This window comes from Nilaparvata lugens, chromosome 2, assembly GCF_014356525.2.
Source record: "Nilaparvata lugens isolate BPH chromosome 2, ASM1435652v1, whole genome shotgun sequence".
Classification (NCBI taxonomy): Eukaryota; Metazoa; Arthropoda; class Insecta; order Hemiptera; family Delphacidae; genus Nilaparvata; species Nilaparvata lugens.
In genome coordinates, this window is record NC_052505.1 from 92944157 (window position 1) to 92970822 (window position 26666).

Here is a 26666-nt window from a genome sequence, read left to right on the forward strand (position 1 = left end):
CCTTAGAGCAATTCCTAGCCATTCATTTGTATTAGAAGAATAATATGTAGTTTTGAGAAGCTTTATGAATAAAGCAATTCCTAACGATTCATTTGGATATATTGGATGAATGATATGTAACTTAGATATTTGAGAAGTAAAAATTTTATTAAGAAACTACTCACTGGATTGCTGCCTCTGAAGATGACACTTTTGACGGTGCATCAACTCTTTCTGTGCCTCGCCGATCTTCTTCAGCCAGAGATTTCTCTCGTTAACACTGTTTGCACTCAAGTTGTAGACAATCTTGTTGTACTCCAGTTTCAGTTCTATCAAGTCTGGACTGCTTGGACTGTTATGGATTGCAGTGTCAATCAGAAGTAAAGGCTGCAAAACAAAACCAATAATAATTATTATTTCAACGAAAATCCCAATTAAATGCTGTAAATCACCCCGAAATAAATATTAAAAATTTAACCGCTTAGTTTGTAGATTTTTGAATATCCCCACAATAATTAATTATAATTATTATTAAACAAAAATCCCAATTAAATGCTGTAATTCACCTCGAAGACTTCTGCTACTGCAAATATTGACAACAGGGTAAACAGCTAGATGGAAATTCGATGCGCGCTACTATACAAAAATTTTTATCATCCGGGAATCGAACCCAGTACCTCCTAATTGCCGGTAAGAATGCTTACCCTTACACCAACTGACAATCTCTGGATAGCAGCGCTCATTTCATACAAAGAAAGCATAGCGGGCAGCCAGTCTACAGATGGAAATAAGTTAGAAGTTGCATTTGTTCAAATGCTAATTAATGAATGGTGATTATTAAACGAAAATCCCAATTAAATGGTGTAAATCACCCCTGTTTACCCTGTTGTCAATATTTGCAGTAGCAGAAGTCTTCGGGGTGATCTACAGCATTTAATTGGAATTTTCGTTTAATAATAATTAATTAATTAGCATTGAACAAATGTAATTTCCAACTTATTTCCATCTGAAAACCAATAGTTACTAAATTGTAATTGCGGTGCATAGGAAAACACAAAAAATAGTATTCCTTCTATGGTGATGTTATAATGGAAGTAGGGAAAGATAGAAGAACAACGTTGCTGATTCTCTACCTTGCCACTGCTTTCTTATAGAGGATAGCTGATACCGGTATATCAAATACAAATGCTTTTTATCTATCTACTGCTATCAAGATGTAATCGGGTTGCAGATATTATTTATTTTATTTATTAATACAATTACAAATCATATTATCGGAGCACATTCTAAAATTAATATAGAAGATGAAGCCGTGGAATACACTACGTTATCTATGACCACTCTCAAGTAAAGTATAACAAACTTGAAACATGACGAATTGAAAACTTGACAAACTGAAGGCATGTCGCCTAAATAAATTACAATTACAATGTCGTACTGAAATCTTGAAGAACTGAACATAGGCCTATAACTCCTTCTTCTTCTTCTTCTTCTTCTTCTTCTTCTCCTCAGCCTTTTCCCACTCAGGTGAGGTCGGCGTTTCGGATCAGTCGCTTCCATGAGCCTAGGCCTATAACTATTCTCGGTAAATTAAGAATATTTATGCAAAATTTCGAGTTTATCAGTTCAAGAATACAGACGTGATGATGCATCAAACATATAACACCTTCGTATCCAGTATAGCCAGTTCCTTCTTTTGTATATAGTATAGATGAATTTATTTTAGATATTGTTTTGAATCGCTTGGTAAACTAGAAGCTAAGTAATTACCTCTTTGTATATTCTGAATACACAATTCGAATATCGTTCAAAGTTGAACTGATTGTCGACAAGCGGTCTGTGAGGTTGGGCCAGCAGAAGGAAGTCATTCAGTAAGAATCCAACCAGTTGCTTTCCACTTTTTGTCTGAAACAGTAAGTTATTAAATTAATAACTTAATTTTAAAAACTATCAATAATTATTATTGGAATTCCTTGTTCACAAAGTTGAAACCAATAAACAGATCAGTGTAATACATTTTACATTAACAAACAATACAAAGTAAAGAAACATCCAATGAACAAACTTAATACGATCTCGCCCTTAGATCTGAAATTGGTATAAAATGACCTCCCAAAGGAATTATTACGTTCAACCATACAGGAATTTCTCTTCTTAAAACTATTTGATCGAACGTAGTGAGGTCTATGTTTCAACTCGATTTGCTTTTGTCGGTCTGTATGTAACGCGATTACGGCCAAACGCGTTGATAGAATTCGATGAGATTTGGCATGAATATTCCTTTTTCAACTGCGCGTCGGTGAATACACAAGGTTTTTTTGAAAATTTTGCATTTTAAGGATAATATGAAAGGAAAAGGAATTCCTCTATACTCCGATATCACTATATACAGGATGATTCTTAATATATGGTAAAATAATTTAATATGTGGTATTAGAGGTAAAAATAAGAAAAAAAGCTCCCCATAAACATACTGTATCCATAAACGCTTCATTAGCGAGCTATACAGAGTGAAAGATTTCGCCCGGAATTCAGTTCTTCTGGTGAAATACACCGATGCTGAATTTGTTTGGGGACTAGTTTTTGAAAAAAATATCTGAAAAATTGAATAAAACTAGTCTGGAAGCTGTAGTGTGAGTAGTTTTTGAGAAAAAAGTTGAAATATGCAAAAATCTAAGAAGAAAAACACATACTTCTACGTTTGATGCCAAATAACTTTCTTTAATGACCAGTAAACAAATAATTTGTTTGCAATAAAAATTGTAGAGAATTAATTCTGAGAAGAATTATGTAAGCTGTGTAAACTAAATTTAAATAAAAGTTGAATAAAATGTATTCATTGTTGTACATTACACCACAAAAATTTGCTGTTTTATGAGGAGAGAACTAATAACTCATAGGTTGTAGCTGATTGCAAATAAAATATTCGGTTTTTTTATGAAAAGTTTTATTTTTATATGAAAGTAACATATCTAAATGACATTAAACTTATACCAAAAGACTAAAGACGATGTTCAAAGTGACCTCCGTTGTTCTTAATGCATATGTTCAGACGTCTTCTCATCGATTGTCGGACCCGTTAAAATATTTCAGGAGTCTGCTTTATCATTTCTATTCCGTTCAAAATCCTTAATCGGAGTTCTTCAATGGTATCAATTGGAGTATAGTATACTAAGGTTTTCAAGTGTCCCCAAAAATAAAAATCCAAAGGATTTAAGTGTGGTGACCTAGCTGGCCATGGTACTTGCCCACCTCGGCCTATCCATTGATTTGGAGAGCTGTGATTCAGGTGTTCATGAACAGCAACACTGAAGTGTGCTGGGGCTCCATCATGCATAAACCAAATGTTTTGGCGCAACTGAAGAGGTACATCTTCAAGTAAGATAAATAGCTCCTCTCCTCAAAAAGTTTAAGTAGATTATGCCAATAAGCCTGGGAAGAAGCTCGAACAGAAGTAGATGATCTCCTATGATTCCTGCCCAAATGTTTACTGAAAACTGATGTTGTGGACGATTAGGATAGATGGCATGATGATTCTCATCTGCCCAAATATGTTGGTTGTAGACGTTAACGATAGCTGTTCTTGTAAATAAAACGGTTGTTGAAAAGTTTGTGTTAACAAGTTTTTCTAAAAACCATCGGCAAATACCAGCACGGGGAATACAGTCTCGTGGCAATAGGTATGAACTTTCTGGAGGTGGTATGGATGTAATTGTTGCTCTTTTAGTATCCTCCAAATAATAGATTGATTGACATTAAACTTCACTGACAATTCTCTAGTGCTCTTCTCTGGATGTTCATAAATTTAATTAAGAACTGCTCTTCTAACTCGACAGACATAGTAGATCGGGGTCTGCCTGCATAAATGTGCTCTTTGGACATCAAAGAACCTGTTTCAGACAGACGTTGAAGAATAGTGCCAAAACTTGGACATACTCGGTTAGGAAAGTACTCTTGATACAAACGTCTTGCTTCAGTACTAAAGTATTACAGTGTCCCATCCCATACATTAAATGCATGTCAGCTAATTCAGAGTATGAATAATGTCTAAAATTACCTGCCATTTTTTAAAAAGTTAACACTTAACACAAAAGCGAAGTGAAATGGTTCCAAATAACTGGTTAATAGATTAAGCAAATAACACAGCGCGGTTACAGTAGGCCTAACTTACAGTTTGTTGTTTTGTTCAACAGTGAGCTAAAATATTTCTGAAAATAATTTACAGCTGATAATTTTTTTCAAATATTTTCTTATTTAAAACAAAATAAATCAGCTGTTTTGGAACAGCTGTTATTTGAATCCATGTTTTATTTGCAATCAGCTTCAACCTATGAGTTATAATTAGTGTTCTCTCTTCATAAAACAGCAAATCTTTGTGGTTTAATGTACTACATAAAAATAAATTTTATTTAACTTTTATTTGAATTTAGTTCACACAGCTTACATAATTCTTTTCAGAATTGAATTCTCTACAACTTTTATCGCGAAAAAATTATTTGTTTACTGGTCATTAAAAAAAGTTATTGGGCATCAAACGTAGAAGTCTGTGTTTTTCTACTTGGATTTTTTACATATTTCAACTTTTTTCTCAAAACTACTCATACTACAGCTTCAAGACTAGTTTTATTCAATTTTTCAGATATTTTTCCATATGAATTCACCATAAGTTTTTCAAAAACTAGTCCCCAAACAATTCAGCATCGGTGTATTTCTCCAGAGGAACTGAATTCCGGGCGAAATCTTTCACCCTGTATAGCTCGCTAATGAAGCGTTTATGGATATATGTTTATGAGAACTTTTTTTCTTATTTTTACCTCTACTATCACATATTAAATTATTTTACCATAATTAAGAATCGCCCTGTATATCATCTACTCTGAAGATAGGATTAATAAGACTATAGATAATATTCATAATCAATCAGCTGACAACTGGATTACAAAGATGGCTGGAGTGACACAAGAGAAACGCATCGTTTAACGGCGCATGCGCTTTGTATTCAATCGTACTTCGTCATAGCCGCTCTTTCATGAGCTGTCTCATGGTCTCATATATACAGCGCGAATTTGAGCGTATATAGGGCATTCCTATTTCTTTCTCTCTTGAATAAATGAGTATTTTCTCAATTTGAATAGGCCAATAATAATTATTTTACCTGATAAAGTGAAAATTCATTTAAAAAATAACTGATATTCTGAATAAAAGAAATTGGAGAAACTGCGTGAGGTCTACTGCTCACAGAACTACTAGTATTCTAGTAAGATCAGGAGCTTCAATTACATGAGACCATCAATTTGGTTTAATTTTTCAACAGTATAAAATGATAATGAAATATTGATAAATAGTATTGAAAATATATCAACGAAATTCATATTTTATATTAAGAATATATAAATCCAGCTTTTTCCAAAGTCCATATTAAATTCCATAAGCTTGTACGTTGCTCTCAAGATAACACAAACCTTTGTAAGAACTCCGTAGTGAATGAACTTTCTAGGTCCAAGAGTATTGGTCATGGAATTAAATATGAGAGGCTCATCAAGTCCTTCGCAGAGCACATGCGTTTGCAGCCATTCAAGTCGTTCGGAGTTCTCCTTTTCAGCTACACCTTCATTTACCTGTCAAGCAACCAATCAATAAATACAAATTTCTGATACTGTTTCTGGTGAGATATAGAGATATTTATCCATAGTGGAACACTGGAATCTTGTCTAATAATATCACGAATTTATTGAAAAGTTAAATACATTTAATCACCTATGGTGTCATCTTCATTGAGATTGAAAGTTTCAGGTGTTAGCATACGTACAGTGCGGTTACAGGCATTACAGTTCAGTACTGTGTTGTTAGAATGCACTGTACTTTCAGTGAATTAGTTCATGTTTTATTTCTGGTTCAAAATTTTTCTTTATAACTCAATATTTTCAAGTTCTGAGAGTTTATTGAATGCAATCATTCTATTATATTCGGTTTTTAATCAAAACAAATGAAAAATTTCTAGTTTATTTATTTCTGGACTGGAAAGTGGACTCAAATCAATTTAAGTGGATAGCATAACCTATAATTTTTATTCATTCATAACTCTACCTTCATTGTATTGTCATTCATCCCATCATCATCACCTAGGCTTAAAATACTTCTAGAAAGTCACCTTTGTAGAGTAATAAATAAAATAATAAATAAATACCGTACTGTCTGTGTTACTGTAGGTTAGGTTAAGTTTCATATGTGTTGAAACATGTATTTAACTCTTCAATGTTGTTTTCCATCACGAAATGATCATGGTGATCATTCACATCAATGATAATCACATGGTGACATCTTCAGTGTGACTGAAAGCAGTTATAAAGTCACTTTTTGCTATTAAAAAGAACGACTAGCTGTCAGATTTTTTACAATAAATGAATTAATCACTTATTGTGACGACGTGATCTTTCGACAGAAAATCTTTTCAATAACAAAAAGTGATTAAATAATAAGCAGTTCGTGATGGAAAACAACATTGAAGATTGATGCAGTTATAAAGGTTCATTCAAAAAAATCTGCAGACTCAAAAGAAAGTATTATACAAAAGTGCCACTGATTCCAAATCTAGTTAGTAACAATAAAAAGGTGAGAGAATCATTGCTTGATTCTAATATAGAACCAGAATTAAGCTGGATTCGCACACATCAGTGAAAATATAATTCACTCAAGTTCTAATGGTATTATTCATACTCAATCGGCCAGGCTGAGTGGGGAATAGTCTAATTAGAACGCATTGGAATTATATTTTCATTGTTCACTGTCCCTGTTGAATGCAAATCCAGCTTCAGCCTACAAATTAATTTTAAAAACCGAAAAAATACTCAAATCTTCTCGTAATAAGTACACGTGATTACAAAAAGTCCTAGTGGTCATGGTCCTATTGGCAATGTCCTATTTATTCTAGAACCTGGTACGTCATAGTGGAGTAGATCAATTTCCACAAAGAAAAAACTAAAAAAGTAGAGGACACATTATAATAATTTTTTGTAACTAACTATTGCATGTAGGCTAATTGTAAATTATCTAATATTTTGTGTAATTAATGTTGTAGTTTAGTTTTTTGGGAAATAAACATTAATTATTTATTTTATTATATTTTATTATATTATGTCTATCTATAGCAGTAGCCACTACTCAGGATTATCTCTAACTTTTTGCATAACTTTATGAAATTCAATAGACGTTACTACGACGCACCTGCACTAAAAATTCCTCAGCTTTGGTCAATGCTTCTTCCAAGTACAATCTATCTGGATGATCCGAGGGTGTATGTTCAAGTATCTGTAAAGTAAATCATTTAAATTAAAATATTGCTATTGACAAGAAATATTATTGAGCTACAAGACTGAGAATTCATTTCAATTTCAACTATAATTTAACAATGTTGAAGCACAAGTAGATTTACAAACAACAGATAACTGTTTCCAGTTCTGTTTATGTGGAAGTGATACCGTAATTTATTTATTATTTATAAATTATTTGAAATAAGTATACGGTATGGAAATAAATTGCGGTATCACTTCCACATAAACAGAACGGGAAACAGTTATCTGTTGTTTGTAAATCTACTTGTGCTTCAACATTGTTAAATTATAGTTAAATCATCATATACAAAATCATCACCTTTTTACTAGAACTAGAAGCTTTGTAGAAAATTTCTTGGCGAATACATATAATCAATCATTATTGACAAGAATCAACAATTAATATAAGATGTAATATAAGATAATATAATATAAGATATTTTGAATATTATTCCCATTATCACATATACAGAGTGTCTCACGAAAGGTGTAACAGCCAAAGACCGTTGGCCAAAGACTCGTGATGTTCAAAGGAATCTGTGGACAAAGATTGCTGAACAAATAGGATCTGAAGGTAAGATTATTGTAATGAATTTAGTGGATATTTGTTCATCCAATTTTCAAAATCTCAATAATATAATCATTGTTAATGAAAAATGTTGGTGGCTAAGATAGTAGTTAATTCAATAATTAGCAACAAGCCAACTACTGAACTAGACTGACGTAAATGGTTCCAATGGACGACCATACTCGGCCGTATTAACGGCCGGCAGATTCGTCCGATCCAACGGCCGAACGGATCGGTTCAATACGGTTCCAGTGGACGGTTACCCTTAGAGAGAGATGATAAGCATACCTTTTTTATGAGAAGGGGATATTTGGTGATGCGCTGCATGGGTTTGACAAGGAACGAGCTGAGTGGCAGACCCTTGGTTCTGGGATCGGTCTGACACTTTTTGGACAGCTGTTTGAAGGCCACTGACTCCTCTGTCAGACTCTGCAGCAGAGACGCCGCTGACAGCTGGCAGCTGCAGAAACGCACGTAACCCGTCATCCGTGCAACTGACAAAAATCACAAGAATAATTATAATTTATTTAAAAAATCAACTTAAATTTTTATAAAAATTGGATAAATAATTATAATGTTATTAATTGAATAATGAAAGAGTAATTTCATTTCATGTTTTAGTATTTCCTTTTATTCAATTATGAACAGAAATACAAAATCAATTCAATGATAGTAATGTGAACTTTTCAATTTCTTCAATAATTATAAATACAGTGAAACATTTTAAAGTTCGATATCAAATTACATCAGAGTGGTTGTTCCAAATTTTTAATTAATTTCAATAGGGCTACTTAGAAGTTCTACATCTCTTTCATTCCACCTTGATTTTTAAATAAATAATGATACATCATCTATTGAACTTCCATATACTAATTACTAACTTATGAAAAAATAGATATTGCAACTCACATTTTCGCATAAAATGTCACCAATCATCCGTATAATGCCACCTTGACTCATATCTCGACGGACCCTCAAAGCTCTAGAAAAAAACATCATGAACATAGAATACGCGAAATCTAATATTCTTTGACCGTTGAAATAATTGAATAATGCAAAGGAAAAGAGCAGTGGAACATTTTGATTGAATTGTTATTTTCTTCCATCGATTTGTAGGACTTAGTCTGAATTTGGACAAAAAAGATTTAAAATCAGTATAGTTGTAATGGAGTGTGAAGATTCAGTTACTTCAAATACTAACTGGGTAATTGTATTCTACAAGCTAAATGTTTTCACACGCGAGTCCAGAATAGATACAATAATCTTCCTAGGATTGGATAGATGATCTAATGAAACATGCTTTCTACAAGAACATTTCAATGATTATAATACTGTATTACCTGGACCCACTAAATGTTATAGAACGATACATAATAAGAACAATTTTTACAGATGGCATTAAAAATTTAAAAACTTATATGCTACAGAACATACTACTGACTTCGAGACAGTCACGCAACGCATAGCTTGCTAGACAGAAATGTATTAAAATTAAATATTTTTTCATCATCATGAACAATATTACTGCATGTATAGACAACGTCAACAAATTGAAAACGTCGATTTTGATCAATAATATTATCCATATATTGATGCGGATTTATTCTTTAATGTGATATGCATGAGTGTCTTCACATCTACCAGCAATGAACCGCCCATAAAATGTCTGCTCTCATCATTTTCATTACCATTAGATGTCCATGTCTGGCACAAAAAAAAATCGATAGATTTGAATGAGATTTACGGCATTTATTTCACCATCTACTAAACAAATTGAATTAAGTTGAGACAAATTGAAAGCACTCAATTATCATAAATGGAATTGGTATTGTATTTTGATAACTTTAAAGTGAAAAAATACTCACATTCTTTTGGTGTGGCGACGACCGTTTCGTGCTGGTGTTGCACATTCTCAAGCCAAAACCTTGGTTTCACACTAAAAGAATGTGTGTGTTTTTCACTTTCAAGTTATCAATATACAATGGTAATAGTATTAGTGAAAACAAGATGGATATAACCAACAACGGATAAATGAAATATTAATTACCTTAGAAACATAAAATTGCACACAATGATTTCTCTCCAATTGACAAAAATTTTGTTGACTTGTTCTGGAGAGATTATTTTACTTTCAATCAATGGTTTTTCAAACACCTGTAACAAGAAGTTAAATGAGTATCAACAATCAAATTCGCATATTTTATCATCAGAAAGATCTTTCATTAATGAATTCATCATAAATTATTCATAGGATTATCAAGGTCTGCTATTAGTAGGTTATTTACATGAATTTTTCGGATAGCTTGAAAACTGTCATACATTTTTGGAAATGTTATTCAAAAATATAAGAAAATCGTTATCTAAGGATTCAAAGAAAACAACATGAGAAAGACCCTGAACTGATCAAAATATAGACTATAGTAAGGTCCACGTTATAATGGTAGTGGAGAAAGATAGCAGAACAACGTTTCCGATCTCCTGTCTTGTCAATGCCTTCTATAGACGGTAGCTGATACATGTTTATTGATGTAATATTAACTGTTCATTCTCGTTTAAAATAATTATAATTTATCAAGCAATAAATTATATTATCCAATAAATTTGTAAAATATTTAAATTATTCAAATTATATAAATTTGAAATATTTTGTTGATTAATTATATTTCTACATTGTTATAAGACGATCTGGCAACAAAGAAAAGCGAGAAAGAGATAGCGCTATTTGCTTTGTTGAATGATAGACAAGGATAGCAATACCATTGCTAATCAAAGCCATTATAACGTGGACCTCACTATAGGCTAGTGATGGTACAATATTTCACACAGTCAGATCAATCTCAGAAGAGATGGAACCATATAGATGATAGGCCCACTAATAGTAGAATAGAAATAATTGAAACATTCTAAATAAATAAAATTTATCATTATATAAATTTTCTTGAATCCTTCCGCCGTTTGGTCGTGAATTAGGAGTGGAATAATACTACAACTGATAATTGATACCTCATTGAGTTTTTCACAAAAATATGAATGTTTAATGAGTTCTACTCATTCGACAAAATCGAACGTCCGCATTTTTTGCAGACATAAAATGCAGACAGATTGCCGTCTGATGTGTGCGTTGCATCAATCAAACACCTGAGGAGGATTTTTTCCTCCGTCTCACTGCTGCTGTGTGTGTTCGCCTCTAGGGCATTACTGAACTGTATAAATGTATGAACTTTTAAATTATTCAAGCAGTGGAACATTTTATTTCTATTTTATCTATAGCAGGTAACCCGTGCTTCGCAAGGGTCTATTTAAAATCTTGACAAACTGAAAACTTGACGTAATGAAATCTAGAAGAAATGAAGATAGGCCTAAGAGAATCCTGGGTTAATTGAGAATTTATAAGCAGCATTTCAAGTAAATCAGTCCAGTAGTTCAGACTTGATGATGCGTCAAACATAATTATCCTATCCTCTGCACGTGTATACGTGTTCAAGCCAGTTCTTTCCTTCATTATAATATATATCCCGCTTCGCCTATGACCAGGATCCTGGTTGGCAGTGTTATATCCCGGTAGTTTACATCAATTCCTTGAATGAGCTTCAAATATAGTCAATTATAGTCAATTATAAAATTTGTTGAGAATTGATATTGTGGAATTTTTCCATAATTGAAAAACAGTTTTATTTTTATCACATCCACATTATTATAATACATTTATACAGGACAGAAGTTTCGTGTTTAACCCAACACACTAAGATGTGTTAGTTTTAACACGAAACTGCAGTCCTGTATCAATGTCTAATAAATGTGCATGTGACAGAAATAAAACTGTTTTTCAATTATGGAAAAATTCCACAATATCAATTCTCATTCAACAAATTTTATAATTGACTATACTTGAAGCTCATTCAAGGAATTGATGTAAACTACCCGGATATAACACTGCCAATCCAGGATCCTGGTCATAGGCGAAACGGGAGGTATTACGGAGGCATTACGGAAGTATATCATTATCCTATACTATTAAACGAGCAACTTCTGTTTATATGTTCATATGTTTAGATTTGTTTACATATGTTCATAGGTTTTATGTTTGTATTTCACCGGATCTCGAAAACGATTCTCACGAAATTCAGAACATAGTAGGTTTATAATATAAAGATTCGATTGCACTAGGTCCCATCCCTGGGAAAATTCGCCGACGGACATTAAAAGGATATTTATTATTCATACTTGGAAAAACAGCTGATAATAATTATTTCGTCATCTGTTGGTGATGGAAGTGAGTGAGCGAGTTCATGTGTGTGGGACTGTGTCAAAATTATGACCCAGCTGTTGACATTTTGTAATCATTCAATCAGGCTCTTAGTGCCGGTTGCAAAAAAGCCGGAATATTTTCAATCCTGATTAATTCCAGTAGATCCATCTTTTTGGAATGGTCTTCTCTGATTTGGTTCACTTGAAGTTAATCAGGATTAAAATGTGACCGGCTTTTGTGCAACTGGGCCTTTGTAAGGGAAATTTTTGAATTACTCTGGGAATTATAATCTCAATCTACTGTGATTAGATAGAACATTTCTTTATGAATGTTATTATAATTTCTTCTTTCGTATTAATTTTTTTATACTTTTGTACTCCAGAGCGAAGCTCGGTCCCCGATATTTATAACATTATATTATGTTAATTTCTTAGTCATAAGAGTTCTGTTTTATTACCGCAGTGTAAATCGATAAATTTAATTTTCTCCTCAAGTAATGTAGCCTAATATTTCTTATAAATAGAAGAGCAATTACTTACGTCATGAACAACCGACATATCATCTATATAAGCCTGTTCTGTGGTAATCAACTCCTTGATGGCCTGCTGTCTTTTTCTTTCGTCGTGGTTCATTGTCATGCCACTTGTTGAACTATCTACTGTAAAAATCATGCAAACCAAATAGTAAACTCAAATCACACATGCATCTGAAATTCGTCACAATAACAGAAATTAATAAAGATCGTTAAAAAATACCTCCGGAGAAATGGATTGAACAGGCTAGTTGTTATTGTATTTTATATAAAAAAGGGTACTATGGAAACATTTTTTAATTAACAAATCAAGTACCCCTACTGAAATACGTTATTGGAAAATACTTCCGGGAATATTGTCTTTTTTCTTTAGGGCTACTTTTAATATAAATCTCAGTACCCTTTTAAATTATTTTGTCGCAACATGTTTCGGACATTAATGTCATTTTTAATTTACCATTTAAAAGGGTACTGAGATTTATATTTTTATTCCGGGAATATGTCTGAACTTTTATGAGCCCAAAATATAAGCCTAACTTTTATAAGCCTCTATTCAGCAATAGAATGATTTTCAAGTTTGGGTTCAAGAAGTTTTCGACTATAACGTAGGCTACTTAACTAGTAGACATAGGTTGTAACTTGTAAAAGATTGAAAAATATCATTGATTTTTGTCAACATGTGAAAAGTAAATTCGTATTGGATTTTGTTGGTGGCGAGTCCCTTGCGGACTTAATTAATACCTATATGATATTCTCTGTACTCTTTAAATGACAATACATTTATTTATTTCATGGACAATAACAAATCATAATTATAAAATATAATATGATTGGGAGAAGACAACAGGCATAGCCCAAAACTGTCTTCTCCCAAATTTTTACAAATGAAAGTTTCAAAGAGAATGAGGTTAAGATTAATGATACATGTAGATATTGTCAGCATAATAATGTAGGTAATAATTAGGTAATGTAGGTATATTGTCAGCATGGTCTTATAATGACAAACTTTCACTATAACAGTCAAGATAGGGGCAACTCAACTATAGTGAGGTCCACGTTATAATAGCAGTGGAGAAAGACGTTGCCGATCCTCTGTCTTGTCAATGCCTTCTATACACGGTAGCTGAAATTGATCTAATATTGAATATGTTAGGTTTATTGATATAATATTAACTGTTCATTCTCGTTTAAAATAATAAATTATATTTTACTAAGCAATAAATTATATTTTTCAATAATTTTCATAATTAAAATGAGATATTTTGTTGATTAATTATTAATTCTACATTGTTAAAAGGCGATCTGGCAACAGGGCAAAGCGAGAAAGAGATAGCGCTATAGTGAGGTCCACGTTATAATGAAAGTATATGATCAACTTTGGTTTTGCTATACTTGTCTATCATTCGACAAAGCTATCCTTTACTAGGTCAACAACGATAACAATTATGTTTTTGACAGTGTAGAAATATAATGTTATTAATGCAAAGAATCGGCATCGCTATTCTTCTTTCTTTATCCACTGCCATTATAACGTGGACCACACTATATCCGCTTTGTTGAGTGATAGACAAGGATAGCAATACCGTTGCTAACAAAACACTGCCATTATAACGTAGGCCTCACTATAGGACATAATTTTACCTCAATCATAATAATTAAGAAACCTCCACTCCTGAAAATAAAATGCAATTTTAAGAGACAGGAATGTTCACTTGAAGAATACAGAGATTAGAATGTGGGTATGAAACGCGACTCATAAGGCTAGGTACTTATTTAAAGATACTCCAATTTTATTAATCTGTGATTTAGAACTATTATTATTATTTGAACATTTCAAACTGATAATAAGAATAATTCTTATAATCTTAATTTTATTGTAGTTCAATAATCATACTGTTAAGCTGGGTTTTCGTTTGTGCGTAAATGTCGTCGTCAACCACGACAGGGTGAGGATCTCAGATTGGGTAGATTTCAATTTGTCTACATAACCTAAAAGATTTTGTTTAATCATGTTTTAATGCGGGAGTGGAGTATGTACCTTGTTATACTTTTAAATGACAATAATGTTGATATTATTAGAAATGTTTTGATACTTGGATAATAAACACAAATGATAAAAAGTTATTTGATCAGCTGTTTTAGCACACTTGAAATTTGGACAATATGAATGTCAACAATGCTTGTTTTCATCGATTGCGGAAGTTTACGCACAAACGATAATGCACCTTTAAAATCAAAGTAAAAATATATAGGTGAACCTTAATTTATTATCAATTACCGTATTCTCAAAGAGGCTTTATCAAGTTTGTGGTTTCTTCAGCTATTTCAACAATGTTTATTCACCATAAACTAGTATATATTCTTACTCTTTAGAATAAACAGTACTTACTTGGCAATCGACACTAATCCTATGTTGAAACTTTGTTCTAGCAAATTTCATAAAAACTTTTATTTAAATTTGTTCTGATAGAAAAGGTTTCATGAGCAAAAATGCTTCAATACTTCCTTTTCTTGAATTTGCTTCGATCTAATAAAGCCTTTATAAATACTATATTATTCATTGTATTTTTATGTATAGTAGTGAGTCAGTTTCTATTTTCTTATATTCTATAATGTCAAGGTTAGTTAAGGTATTAGTGGAGAGGACTAAAACGTCCTAACTCAACCAAATAAAGAATATTTTCATTTAATTTCAATAAATCTAGAAACCTAGTTATTAGTAAAGTCTAGTGGTGATTTTCCAAAAGTAGCCTACATATTATTTTTGTAAAGGCTAGGTTTATATGGCTTTCAAGATCAAATCATGTAGAAACTTGTACCTGACAGCGAAGTTTTGACGGTTATAGATGAGAGGTGATCATAGCCGTAATGTTTTCAGAATCTTCAAAAAAAATATTTGATATGTTTCCCACCAACTGTATTGGGATTGAGATTTGAACTATGTTCAAAATGTTACATTCTCAAACTAAACGTAAGGATATGATCACATTGTATGCATATATATGGAATTGCTCATTAGATCATTCATGGCCAAGCGCGCAGATGAGAAACAAAATCTTGAAAGAGTCATAGAAACAGGATAGAGTCGTTACGACTTGCCTGTAGCTGCTCATTCTGAACACCACCAACAAGAGCATGTGTTCAGTGTGAGTGTTCCTATAGATCTTTCCAAATTTTGTTTCTCATATGCGCACTGAGTCTTGCATGACCACACGTGCACTTGCACACATGCGTGTATTCAATGTGATAATATCCTGACATTCTCAAACTATCTTAGCCTAGTTTCATAAAAAGATAATTTGAGTCAATTTTATTCCACTATTCTATTCGGAATTGTAATGAGCCTATTTCTCACCACTTACCATTTTCATCTCCCAGAAGGAATTACAACAGTGTATCGTAAATATTTCTTCACAATACAACTAATGCTTTGCCATTAGTAACCACTCACACTAATAATACAAAGAGCAGTATTCATGACAAAACCGTTTTCACAACTCAGATAGTATACTTAAGCTACGTTGACACCAAAGTTATTAACAAAATGTTAATCTTTATAGATTCTATTAGATTGAACGGAACTTAAGAAACACATATGTTCATCATGAATGTGTCTGATAAGTTATGTTCAATAAAATAGAATCTATAAAGATTAATTTATTAACATTTTGTTAATAACTTTGGTGTGAACGCAGTTTAAAGCTGCTAAGTATACTACTAAGCATAGTTCAACTATATTAATTCATTTATCTACTATGCATTTGTAAACTTTGGTAACTGCATTTTTTCTGACAATCTTATAATTGCTTCGTTACTTCTGGTATTTCTGAGACCTACAAGTTTCTGTATTGTCTAGCTAGCTCTCTAGCAAATAGTATCATCATAAATACTTATCAAATACTCACGTTTTTCTATAGGGGTACTGAAATTATTGAAACAAGATAAACGTTATCATTTAGCCTTTTTATTTTATCAGATCACAACAAATTCGATGAAATAAAAAAAGGTACTTGATAACGTTTATCGTTTTTCAATACTAAAGGATGCGTACAGACTTTCACTCTGCTCCGCAATCGAATGTCACTCGAGCAGATCGATTGATGATCGACCGGGGAGCAAGAGTGGACCGCGAGAAGAGCTAACATCTCCCGTAACGTTCGGAGCGATTGCGGAGCGTGCGTGGAGCGTGCGCGGAGCGTGTTGGAGGCGCGTATATCTGTACGCACCTTTATAAAACCTAACAGTCAACTCTCAAAAGCCTTGAATCTAGATAGAAAATACTTTTTTAAATATATTATAAATTATGTGATGTATGATATATGATAGGGATAAGATTCATAAAGCCTGAAAATCAATTACCATCGGCCATCATCATAAGCGAAGACTTTCAAGAGTACTGATGCACTTTATAAATTTGTTTTAGTATAATTATTAGTTTGTCAAATTTAAATTTCCAATGAGATCTTCAAATTGCTAAAGAAGTGAACCGTACCTGAATAGATTGGTGATTTTAGAGGATAAGGTTTCAAGGATTCTATTCTTGTAAGAGGTTCTAATAAGAGGTTTTATTCGGGTTCAGAAAGTCTAAAACTGAAGTGACTACTCAATATGGTTTATTCTCTAATAACAGATTATTTGTCTCCTATTGTAACACCAACTCACGTCTAAACTCTACACTTTACAGTTCATACCAACCTTCCCTAACAATAATATCATGCAATACTTTGAGCTTAAAACGGAATATCAGTTGGAAAAAATTAATCAATAATCCAATAAACATAGACATCTAATAATACCTAAATAACAATGAACAATATACGAGTAACTTGACGAATCAGTTCAACAATAACACTATTTAAATATTGCACAATAAAATTATCAACGGTACAAGATATGTGAGACACAATAATAACATATTATATTATAACATTCAGATATTTTATGTAGTTTAAGATGGCTTTTTATCATTAGTTGAATAGAACATAGCATAAAATATGGCTTCGTGGGCTAGTAAATTTATTTGATAAAGCTTTGATACGGTTTCTAGGTTGATAAAGCTTCAAGGTCCAAAGTATGATTGATTCAATAATTGTAAAATCAATAATCTCAGTGGAAAGATAATATCTGAATATGGCAATCCAGTTTTTCAAGACTTGGTTCTATAAGCTAGCATTCACATCTAGTGGATATATTCTCGATAAAATGGTACTTCTATTCAACAATCCAATAACAAATTCTAGAATCTCTTAAATGGATAAATTATGGTACAGAACACTGGTACTCATTTTGACTTACCAAATTTCATGGAAAATCTACAACAATTGGCTATTTCTAACATAATAGATACTCCACAACAGTAATTGTGAATACCTACCATTTCTACAATAATATTACTCTAGGTTGCATAGTTAATAGTGAGTAAATTAGACGATTTTTCATGTTTTACATAATATCAGTCGTAATACGTTAATATTACCGTACATCATACTTAGGAAAAAAGCTAGCCAGTCATGAGTTTGTCGTAAACCGTCGAACATTCTTTTTTAATCAATAAAAAATTGAGAAAAACTACAAGTACAAAAAATAAATGCCAATGGCTTCGATGCTATTAATTTTATTATTACGCATATTTACTAGTAATAAATAAGAATTCTAAGCTTCATTATGACGTACTACCTAATGATTTTCATTTCGTAAATTAGTTTAATGTTAAATCAGAGCAATGTGGATCTTATATATGAGGCAGCCAAAATTGATGTTAAACGCGAATAATGCTTGAAAACACAACAAATTACGTAATGGAAGTAAAATTATGTAATGGAAGCAAAATGGATCATTGATCTGTTGTTTCCACATGTTCTTGTTTTTTCAATAAATAAATTTTATGAGAAGTGCCATGATTTGAAAAAAGATTAGTTCTTTATGCTAGTCATTATTATTAAAAGGGACTGGTTGATTTGAAAAAAATAGTTTGAATAATTACAAATTTTAGTTGGAATTTCAAGTGTATTCCTGTATGGTGTTGGAGTTGATCTTCATTATTTGAGGCCTACTGTTTGAAAATGTTAAAAAAATAATAGTAGTTTGAAAAAAATGAGAAACTTTAGGTGTAATTTCAAGTGAGATGAGGATTAACAGACATAGCGATGTTCAGTGCTGACATATAAACTTGAATATGATGGATAAAATTTCAAAAATGTCGATTTGAAAATAGACTAACCAATAAACATTGCAATTACCAATAGATTGATATTTATTTACAATGCAAATGACACTAATGCAATAACATTGGAAGATAAAATAATCAGATAGACCTTGTGCTATTTTTCTTCCAAATTTATAGGTGATATGTTATGATGAGATTCCTGCTTTCATTATAAATAGCGTACACCAAAAGTTAGTGCAGTGCGTTGGAATGCATGAATTTTTTTCTTTAGAAAAGCCAGACTAATAATATTCACCTGTTAGTTTTAGATTCTTACAAATGGGGGATAATGATAACCATCCCAATCAACAAGATCAACTCGAGGAGATTAACAAAATATATCAAAAGCATTAACGAGGTAAGTGAAGATTATGAGAGAGACCCCAAATTTATAACATAACTCAAACAATATTTGTATATTTTCATTAAATGAATAGAATGAAAAAACAGATAGATTTTAGAGGAAGTGTAGCATTTATATCTCACTTTTCCTAGAGCTCATCATTCAGAATGATTATTATGTTATAGTATTAAAAAATAAAACATCTATTGGTGACAAACGAGAATAAATAACACATAAAATAATAAGCTGTGAGCCCTACCACAGTTTTACCAACATGCCAAGCACAAGGAATGCAATCAGATAATAAATTTAACTAAATTTGTGAAAAACTATTGAAAATAAATAAAATGGATTTAAAAACAAACCCTGACAATTTTTAGAATGAGGAAAATGATTAACTTTCAAATAAAGGAGGCATTTTATCCTAAATGTGATAAACTGGAGGATGAAAGTTCAATGATTTAAATAAATCATTAATCAGGATAAAATTTGAACCCGTATTGAATGCTTCAAATGATTTTGTTTAGCTAAATCCTAAATTTAATAAACTGGAGGTTGGAAGTTCAATGATCTCTAGTAACCGCACAAATTTGAAAAGGATAGAATTCAAACCAGTATGGAATGCTTTAAATGTTTTTGTTTAGTTAGATTAATCCCTAATAAATAATTAATAATACTGTTTGAACTAACTAATGAGATTCTATGTATGAGAACAATAGTATAGTCGACCAAACTGAGACTGGCTAGATAAATACGACATTCTAATCAGTGTAACCACATCATCTATCATTTTTGAAACAATAGGTACACATATATGACACTCAAAAGTTACATATTAAACCATGACTATTGGTGAAATATTCATATTTATTAATTTAACCTAATATTTCCATTTATTTTCATTCGAAGAGTATAATGAGTGTGGAGAGTAATTTTAAGCCAAAAGATAGAGAGAGTGAGAAAGCACGGCAATGTCAGCAAGGTGGTGGTGGGGCTCCCAGCCCATCTATTCATCCTTCTCTATGTATTCCTAGAAATTACACACCAAAATATTAGAATTCCAATCATTGAAAGAATAATTCTACAGATTATGATGGAGAATTTCTACCTACCATATTATACAGAGTAGGGCAAAGCCGATTGATGAGTTTGGAAGGGTTATACGTAATGAACCGTTCAACTTGGAAAAAATTCTTCAATGGGGGTTCAATCCAGTTTGAAATGTAGTTTTTATTGGTGATTTTTGAAAATTATATCAGTTGAATAGCGGCCAACAGGAGCAATACACTGATATAGCGTATTTTTCAAGTTTTAAAACGCATTTTGGCACACTGCGATTGGTAAGGCTTGGAACTCTTCTCTGATTCGCTCCTTTAGTTCTTCCAAGGTGTGTGAGCGATCTTTGAAAACTTTATTTTTGGAGTAGCCCCATAGAAAAAGATCGCATATGCTTAAATCGGGTGAGCGTGCCGGCTACCTCAAGTCCACCCTTAGAGAGATAAGCCGCCCTGGGAACATTTGTCTCAACAAATTCATTGAAATGCACCCTGTGTGGCTGTAGCGTCATCCTGCTAAAACCATATTCTCCAAAGTCATGTTCCTCAGCAATCGCAGAGTGCCAAAATGCGTTTTTAAACTTCAAAAATACGCTACATCAGTGTATTGCTGCTGTTGACCGCCATTCAACTCATATAATTTTCAAAAATTAACAATAGAAGCCCCGCATATGCTTAAATCGGGAGAGCGTGCCGGCCACCTCAAGTCCACCCTTAGAGAGATAAGCCGCCCTGGGAACATTTGTCTCAACAAATTCATTGAAATGCACCCTGTGTGGGGCTGTAGCGTCATCCTGCTAAAACCATATTTCTCCAAAGTCATGCTCCTCAGCAATCGCAGAGTGCCAAAATGCGTTTTTAAACTTCAATAATACGCTACATCAATGTATTGCTGCTGATAGCCACCATTCAACTGATATAATTTTCAAAAATTACCAATAAAAACTACATTTCAAACTGGATTGAACCCCCATTGAAGAATTTTTTCCAAGTTGAACGGTTCATTACTTACAACCCTTCCAAACTCGTCAATCCGTTGTGCCCCACTCTGTATATCTTCAAATTGCTATATTAACTATTCTATATTACAAGAACTCTTTCAATTTTTTATGTTGTTTGTCCTTGATTTACCTGGACTCTAAGTGATATTTTCTCTTATGTACCTGATGATGCTCAAGTATTAAAAAAAAAATACTCATGACAATAAATAATGACTTGATTTGATTGAATGAGAGCACTTGCTCCCTAGAACGACTGGTATTAAGAATTGTTGAATAATTATTTTAAGAAAATATCGGTATTTTCAAGATAAACCCCCGTTATTTATTATAATCTATGGAATAGCAAAAGATCCGTCATAGATTCTGGCACCCTATTGATATTGACAATAGTGGAAAATTAGCATTTTACTAGCACTTGTGATGACTCTACTTCAAGCAACGACACTTTTAAAGCTCCAGTCCAACTTGATCTACACGAAGCACTGCCCCTATTATTTTCTAGTGAAATCCACGTAACAGATCAACCAGATTTAAATTAATAATATTTATTCATCTATTAATACATTGATAGATTAATAATATTTATTCATCTATTAATACATTGATAGATACAATATCATTCTCAACTATGAATGATTGGGAAAGGAACAACAGGCTTAAAGCCCAAAACTGTTACTTTTCCAAACTTAGATAGAAATTTAATATGATTATTAATTATTATATCAATAAAATGATGATGTTTTACGCAAATGACGAGATTTCCTGTAGGTCTCTCAAGATACAGGCTACAGTATACAAAGGAGTTCGACTGTATTTTAGCTGAATCCTTCAAATACAAGCAATTACTTATAAACTAAGATGAGGCTGTATTTAGATGAATATTGAATTGAAAAAAACTCATAAAGTAATATAATAAGTTAATATATACGAGGGTCATTTTTATCAACCTCCGATTTGTCATAAATAAATGACGAATGTATATAGAAGAATACTTTTTTCACCAAAAGTTACTTACACTTATGATTGTTCTTCAACATAATTGCCGAGAATGTTGAGGCATTTTTCATACCAGTGGCCAGCCTACCAGAACCCTCTTCATAAAATTCTACCGCCAAATGAGTTTAAGTGGGCTATGATGTTGTTTTGGAGCTCCTCGTTAGTATGGAAGATCTGCCCTCGAAGTAGTCTTGAGTATGGGGAAAAGGTATAAGTTACTAGTGGCCAAGACAGGTTTGTATGGTTGGTGATCGAAATTTTTCTATTCAATTTTCGGGAGAAGCCGTTTAGTTGCACCAGCACTGTGAAGCCGAGTTATCATGCATCACGACCATTTCGAAAATAATTTCAAGTTATGTCTTGTATTTTCCGAGACCATTCACGCACAGCATCATCAAGGATAATATATAGCTAGTAAAAAGATACTATAAAGTATAAAATTATACTATATAGATACTAGTAAATAGTATAAAGATACTATATACTATTATTGCAACATCACCACTCATAACGTTTTCTGCGTAAACTTCAATCATTTTTCGTTAGATTAACGCTGAACTATTGCATTTTGCTTGCAAAAACTGATAACGCTACTTAACTAGCATTTGGTAGCAGACTGAAGTAAAACAGGCATGTTTCTGGGTTTATAATTCGACAACAATTGACGATGTGGCCGCACCGATCATAGGGCGTTTGGTCAAAATGATAAGCTGTTCAGCTCTGTGAGCGCCATCTCCCTATCGCTTGTCTGTGTCTTATGATATGAAATCGAAGTTTGAAAAAATACCCTCTAGATGAATATCGAATTGAAAATGTCTTATCAAGTGAGATAATATAGTTAGATATATTTCTCGATCCATGAAACATTTATAGATGCATCACGTCAAAATATTAGAACACATACATAATAGAGTACAAGTAAATAAGTTATCATGCCTATATGGTTTCAATGGTAGTAAAGCCAAACAGTCCTATGCTGGATTCAGGCAGCTGAAAAACTCTTCAACATCATAAAAAAGGTTTGAGCAGAGCCACGTAAGTAGAGTTTTTTTGAACTCTATGGTTCCCATGTCTCTAAACTTGAGGGGCAATTTATTAAATAAACGTGTACCCATTTTCAGAAGACTGGACCTTAGCATCTCCAGACGGACAAAAGGAATGTTGATGTCATGCCTATGTCGAGTATTGATCCCATGAACGTTCGATCTACTTTTTGAGACCCTTATCTGTGTCTTATGATAATAAATCAGAGGTTGAAAATGACCCTCGTAGGTGAATATGAAATTGAAGAGAATAGTTCAAAAAGTAGGATAATATTGAGATTGAACGGGTGTTTACTTACATAGAGGAGTGACGTAGTTGGAGGGGAAGAGGCCAGTGGCTCCACGCAGCTCGCCTCTCCACCAGGATGGCTCATCGCGACTGACCACCACTATGATGTCATCCTTGTCGAAACTCAGCTCGTCCTCGTTCTGGGCCACGTACTGGTACTGCGCTATCACTCGCTCTGCCATGCAAATACAACACAATTGTAGCCCGACATCCTTACAATTTATATAACATTCAATTCAATTCAAATATCGGGACACCAAGCTTCGCACTGGAGTACAAAAGCATGGAAGCATAAAAGCATAGTTTATATTTATTTTATTACACAGAACACAATTATTTAAAATGATTGGGAACGGACCAACAGGCACAGCCCAAAACTGTTTGATTGATCGCAATAGTTCAACAGCTGAATATAATTCTGTCTCACTCCCACACAGGCACTCGCATCTTCCGTTATCAACAGACGACAAAATTATCAGCTGTTTTTCCAAGAATAAATAATTATCATCCGTTTCATGTCCTTCAGCGAGTTTCCCAGGAATGAGACCATGTGCAATCGAATTTTTATATCAAGACCCTGCTATATTGCAAATTTTGTCAAAATAGTTAGAGCCGTTTTCGAGATCCGTTGGACATACATAAATATATACAGCTCGCTTAATATAAAAGGATTTATTCACAGTCAATAATACAAATTGTAAAACCATGCAAAGTCATACAAATTTGATACGAGTTGTCAGTTATTTGAATAGTTGATACAACTATATAGTTGATACAACTATATAGTTGATCCTAAGTAGTAAGAACTAAGTAGTAAATAAATGAATTTTACTGTCGTAAACAGACATTGATAATTGACAAGGTCACAAAATATAGAATACAAAATAGATTCATTCAGGTACTATCAAAAAATTCGTTTAAACAATAGGCCTAAAACGGTCTTTCAACGAGCCAATTAAATAGTAATTTCTTGAATTGAACAATTTTAGCACAACATTATTTGATCTCTGTAGGTAACTTATCATAGACTCTTAGTCCTATGCTGTCATAATTCCGTTTCCTCGTTCTCGTTTGCATGTTCTATTACTATTTCAAAGTATTCTAATAAAAGTTTTTCATCATTTCAATCTACATAATTTATTTAATGATTATAAAACATACCAGCGCCAGGATTGTCGACAGGAGGCATGGGGTCGGGGGTCTTGCACTGCAGGGGGGTGGTTCGGCCCGTCCCGCCTCCGCCAAGCGTCTTCACATAGGAAGCCGGAAACCAACCGATCTGACGCTTCTTTCCTTTCGCCTGCAACATAAATCATCCATTATAACATATTACAAATAGAATACTAACAAGTTTTACAAAAAAAAATAATTACTATTATTAACTAGCAGGAAACCCGTGCTCCGCAAGGGTCTATTTTAAAACTTGACAAACTGAAAACTTGACGTAATGAAATCTTGAATAATTCAAAATAGGCCTATAACCATCCTCGGTTAGTTAAGAATCTATATGCAGAATTTCGAGTTAATCAGTCCAGTAGTTCAGACGTGTTGATGCGTCAAACATAATTTTCCTATCATGTACGTGTATAAGCCAGTTCTTTCCTTTATTATAGTATAGATAATTGATAATACAGTAATAATTAAACAAAATTTATAAGTAATAATTAATGAGTATTATTCATTATTGCTAAACATTTTTCAATTCAATCCAATTTCAATGCAATTTAATTTATTTACACATGAAATCACAATGTAATACTGGTGTTTAAATTGTGAAAAATGGTCATGCATGCAATACGAGAATAATAATTTTCTCTGGTATTCTTTGACCATCTTAATAAATGAGGTATCCTTGAAATATGATTTGCTAACTTTTTTGTCTCTTGTAAATTTTCTGTAAAGTGAACGGTTTTCGTGAAATTAGTCCCAAAAATTTAAAATGGCCGCCATTTTGGATTTACATCGAAAATTGTTCATTTTATTTTTTAAAGTTTTAGTCTTCATAGCATAAATATTCATGCAAATTTCAGATCAATACAACATTTCGTTCTTGAGATAAAAATTCCAAGTGAAAAAAAACAAAATGGCTGCTATAAGTATAGCCGCTGATTTTTGGACACTTCAAATACGACATTGTAGTCTCCTATCATCCAAGAACAATACCCTGAAATGTTCGACACTACTTCTAAAACACTCTGTATATTGAGGATCATAGCAAGTAGCAGTGAGCGCTGGTTGAAGTATTGTTCAAAGTTAATACTGATTTGAGTACTGTACCTGACAGGCTAGTATAGCAAACCGAAGTTAATTACAAGCTGACTTTATTCATTTTATTTACAAAAAAATTATAACGAAAATCTCACTAAAGTAACACTTCCGTTTCCTCGTTCTCGTTTGCATGTTCTATTACTATTTCAAAGTATTCTAATAAAAGTTTTATCATTTCAATCTACATAATTTATTTAATAATTATAAAACAGACCAGCGCCAGGATTGTCGACAGGAGGCATGGGGTCGGGGGTCTTGCACTGCAAGGGGGTGGTTCGGCCCGTCCCGCCCCCGCCAGCGTCTTCACATAGGAAGCCGGAAACCAACCGATCTGACGCTTCTTTCCTTTCGCCTGCAACAAAATCATTCATTATAACATATTACAAATAGAATACTAACAAGTTTGTACAAAATAATTAATTACTATTATTAACTAGCAGGAGACCCGTGCTCCGCAAGGGTCTATTTTATATCTTGACGTAATGAAATCTTGAAGAATTGAAAATAGGCCTATAAACCATCCTCGGTTAGTTAGATCTATATGCAAAATTTCGAGTAATAAGTCCTGTGTTCAGACGTGATGATGCGTCAAACATAATTTTCCTATCCCGTACGTGTATAAGCCAGTTCTTTCCATTTTATAGTATAGATAATTGATAACACAATAATAATGAAAAATGTATTATAAGTAATTAAAGAGTATTATTAATTTTTTATTCACATTTTTCAATTCAATTAATTTATCCACACATAAAATCACAAATTTGTGTACTTCAGTTACAATAAAATAATATAAAAATGAATTAC

At 32.7% G+C, this 26666-nt stretch overlaps 2 protein-coding genes across 2 annotated transcripts in view; both read right to left on the reverse strand.

Annotated features, from left to right (window-relative positions):
- LOC111059834 (intersectin-1) overlaps window positions 1-24924 on the reverse strand; it is a 39075-nt gene extending 14151 nt beyond the window's left edge. The window contains exons 1-10 of the mRNA XM_039422129.1: window positions 24753-24924; window positions 23602-23766; window positions 12667-12785; window positions 9926-10032; window positions 8784-8860; window positions 8167-8372; window positions 7204-7287; window positions 5442-5597; window positions 1750-1884; window positions 165-366 (exon numbers count right to left, since the gene is read on the reverse strand). Coding sequence (XP_039278063.1) covers window positions 165-366; window positions 1750-1884; window positions 5442-5597; window positions 7204-7287; window positions 8167-8372; window positions 8784-8860; window positions 9926-10032; window positions 12667-12785; window positions 23602-23766; window positions 24753-24900 — 1399 coding nt within the window. The 5' untranslated portion in view covers window positions 24901-24924. The remainder of the gene's footprint in view (window positions 1-164; window positions 367-1749; window positions 1885-5441; window positions 5598-7203; window positions 7288-8166; window positions 8373-8783; window positions 8861-9925; window positions 10033-12666; window positions 12786-23601; window positions 23767-24752) is intronic.
- A 1129-nt stretch (window positions 24925-26053) lies between these two features.
- LOC120349724 (organic cation transporter protein-like) overlaps window positions 26054-26666 on the reverse strand; it is a 16361-nt gene continuing 15748 nt past the window's right edge. Inside the window, exon 7 of the mRNA XM_039420264.1 lies at window positions 26054-26211. Within this exon, the coding sequence (XP_039276198.1) occupies window positions 26054-26211 (158 nt within the window). The remainder of the gene's footprint in view (window positions 26212-26666) is intronic.